This window comes from Bison bison, unplaced genomic scaffold (assembly GCF_000754665.1).
Source record: "Bison bison bison isolate TAMUID 2011002044 unplaced genomic scaffold, Bison_UMD1.0 scf7180017864284, whole genome shotgun sequence".
Lineage (NCBI taxonomy): Eukaryota > Metazoa > Chordata > Mammalia > Artiodactyla > Bovidae > Bison > Bison bison.
In genome coordinates, this window is record NW_011494856.1 from 946,209 (window position 1) to 949,415 (window position 3,207).

The 3,207-nt window shown below is 58.5% G+C and overlaps 1 protein-coding gene across 1 annotated transcript in view; it reads right to left on the minus strand.

The window, feature by feature from the left end:
* Positions 1-3,201, minus strand: part of PHOX2A (paired-like homeobox 2a) — a 4,439-nt gene extending 1,238 nt beyond the window's left edge. Inside the window, exons 1-2 of the mRNA XM_010849492.1 lie at positions 3,027-3,201; positions 672-859 (exon numbers count right to left, since the gene is read on the minus strand). Coding sequence (XP_010847794.1) covers positions 672-859; positions 3,027-3,198 — 360 coding nt within the window. The 5' untranslated portion in view covers positions 3,199-3,201. The remainder of the gene's footprint in view (positions 1-671; positions 860-3,026) is intronic.
* Between the last annotated feature and the right edge of the window lie 6 nt (positions 3,202-3,207).

A 3,207-nucleotide genomic window follows, 5' to 3' on the forward strand; every position in this document is an offset into this window, starting at 1 on the left:
GCCGACCCCGCCGCCTCCCGGTGTTCTCTGCCTCCTGGACCGGCCTCGGTTTTCGCTCTCCTCGTATCCCAAAGCCCTTGCCCCAGTTCCTCCCTACAAGAAGCCCGGGGCTGTAGAGAGCGGGTTAGGGCACTTGGGAAACCTTTTGTTCAGGGTCTTCAGTAAATGCGCTCCAGCTGAACATCTGAACTCAGATTTATAAGATCGACAAAAGTCTGTCCCGACCCAGCTCCTGCGCCTACCCTGAACCCCGGGCGTTCCAGGCTCATAGGTTTGGCTTTCCCCCTGTTTGGCCTCGTTTGGCCCCGAGGCCAACCTAGAGTTGACCCTCTACCCACTCGTCCTCCATCCTGGCTTCCCAAGCATCACTCTGCCGTGCTCAGCCCTACCCGGGAGACAAGGGGAAATCGTGACGCTGAATAGCTCCGTTCTGCCGAAGGCCTCAGGCCCCGTCTGCCCGCCGCCTGCCTCCCGGGGCTGCCGGTCCTCTCCTGCCCTGTCACCGCCAGCCCACGCCCTGGCTCCTGGCCCTAGCTCTCTGCCAGCAGGCTGCACCCGCCGGCTGCCCGAGTGAGGCCCCTCTGTCCCGCGGACCCCCAGGTGTCAGACACTAACTTCCCGCCCTGCTCCGCGCGCGCGCGCGCTCCCCGCACACATCCGCGAAAACACACCTGCACGCGAGCCTCCGTGAGGTCGATCTTGAGGGCCAGCTCCTCGCGCGTGTAAATGTCGGGGTAGTGAGTCTCGGCGAAGACGCGTTCCAGCTCCTTCAGCTGCGCGCTGGTGAACGTGGTGCGGATGCGCCGCTGCTTGCGCTTCTCGTGCAGGCCCGACGGCTCCGGAAAGAACTTGTAGGGCACTACAGATGTGTGCGGGAGGGGGGAATCAACGAGGGTGGGGATGTGAGGAGCCGAGCCCGGCCCGCTGGGTTCTGCGCCTGAGGGATCGCTTACGGTCCCCTACCCCTGACCTGGCCCCTGGGCTTGGCCCTCTCAATCTCAGATCGCTTCACCACCGCTGGATAGAGCCGGCAGGGATGAAGGCGGACAGGGCGCGGGGAGACCTGGGACCCAACAGCTGCAGCTAGGGAACCAAAAATCTGATTCTCTGTCAAGACTCTTGACCTGTCGCTGCCCTCCGCAGCGTTCCTTCCACCTCCCACCAGTCTACCCACCCCTGCGACCCTCAATCGACCTGACTTCTGATCCTGTTCTATCCTTCCTAGCCTGCGCTGTCTGTGAGGTCTCGCCAACACCCTGTCTCTCCAATAACCAGTCTCATGGACTGCAGCTGGATAACTGAGACTCTCCTGCCTAGGTCTACCTTCAGCCCTGCCACGGACTCTCTGACATTTAAAAATTTGGCCATCTTCACCCTGCATCCTTCTTCTCCCCAGGCCTCATTTCCTCAGCCCCATTTCACATCCCATTCTCCTCCAGGTGTCCCCCTCTCCTCTTCCTCATCTCTCTCCATCCTCATCGATCCGCAACTTTCCCCTTCTGGACCATTCTTCTCTTTGTACCCATTGTGAAGGGTTATTTCTCCCCTCCCAGCTTCCTCCATCTTCTCTTTGCCCTTCTTCTTCCTCCCAGGCACCTCTTTCTACCAGCTCCTCCAAAAACCAGCCCCAACCCTACCTGTCACTCTTTCTGTGCAGTCTCCCATGTGCCCCTTCCATTTCCCATTGCTCCGCAGACAGCATTTCTGATACTACCTCCCCATTCTTGTCTCCAGCCCCTGTTTAGGTCTCCCCATTCTCCAGAGATCTCCATTATCAGTATCTTTGTCATGTCTCCCTAGTTCTCTATCTCCCTTAATCCTGTCTCCAGCACCTCATGCCTATCCCCATCTTCCTCATCTCTGTTTTCAGTCTTCCCAGGTCCCCATCTCCCATAATTCCTGTCCACATCATCTGGTATTTATTTCATCGCCCCAGCCCTGGGTCCCCATTTCTCCCAGGGACTCCGATCTTTCCATCTCTGCTCAATCTTTGTGTATCTGTCCCCATCTTCCTCATCTCAGACTTCCAGCTTTCTGGGGGCCCATCTCCCCGTTTTCTGTTTCTATCTCCACAGTCCCCATGTGCATATGACCCCAAGTACCCAATCTCCCTATCCCTGTTCCAGTTTGACTCCAGTTTCTCCCTGGTTTTCATTTCTCCAAGCTCAGGTCTCTCTCACTATCCCTCCCCATCACACCGGTCCCAATCTTCTACTGAGTCCTGTGGTCCCAGGAAGCAAGGAAATGAGATTGGGTGGGGCAGCTTTGACTCTAACTGGAGAGATGAGGGTGGCTAAGAGCCTTCATGAGGTTGAAGGTTCAGTTAGAGACTTGGATGAAGGAGGCTTGGGCATCTCATGGGGCTGCTTCTGGGTTCTGCAGGACTCTAGCTGGGAAAATCTCCAGGGGAATGGAGAAATGAAAGTGGCTTAATGACCTGAGCATCGTTTTCTTCTGGCCACAGAATGGGTTTCAGTGGTGCAAGAGGGTTTGGGCACATGTAGGATGGGTTCGAAACCAGGCAGTAGAGGCTTGATGGTGTTGGAGCTCTAGGAAGGCTCCCAGCTGGGCAGCTCATCTGCCGCCCAGGCCCATGCTGGGGCCGGGCATGAAGTGGGGTGGTGATGATAAGGATGGGCAGTCTGACTGGCCTGAGCCGGGAGCAATCTTCCAAGGATACAGGGTATGGAGAGGTTTGGTGGTCAATCGTTGCCTGTGGGCAGGGGAGGGCCTGGTGAAGAGTCTGGGGCTAGACCAGGGATCTATTTATTTCCTTGACCTGAAGAGCACAGGATAGGGATACAGCAGCGAGAAAGAGGAACAGGAAGGATGAGAGGGTGGGGCTCAACTCTGCCTAGGGAACCTCCTCTTACTCGAGAGGCTGTAGGTCCCGCGGGAAGTTGGAGGATCTGGCTAGGGCAGAGATTGTGGCGGCTGTAGGGGACCGTCGCAACCACTTGCCGAATGGGCAGGGGCTGGGGGTGCCGTAGGATCTGCAGGGAGGTTTGGACCAGGGCTGGGCTCACCTGCCGAGTAGGGCGCAGGCTGATGGTCCCGTAGAGCACCAAGCGCGCAGTTGGAGGAGCCGAGCGCGGGGCAGGGAGGCCCGGCCGCGGGGAAGGCGGGTCGCAGGGGACTGTACTGGAAGCCGCCGGGCTGGCTGCAGGCGCCGAAGTCGCCGTAGGCGGACGCCTCCATGGCCGCCAC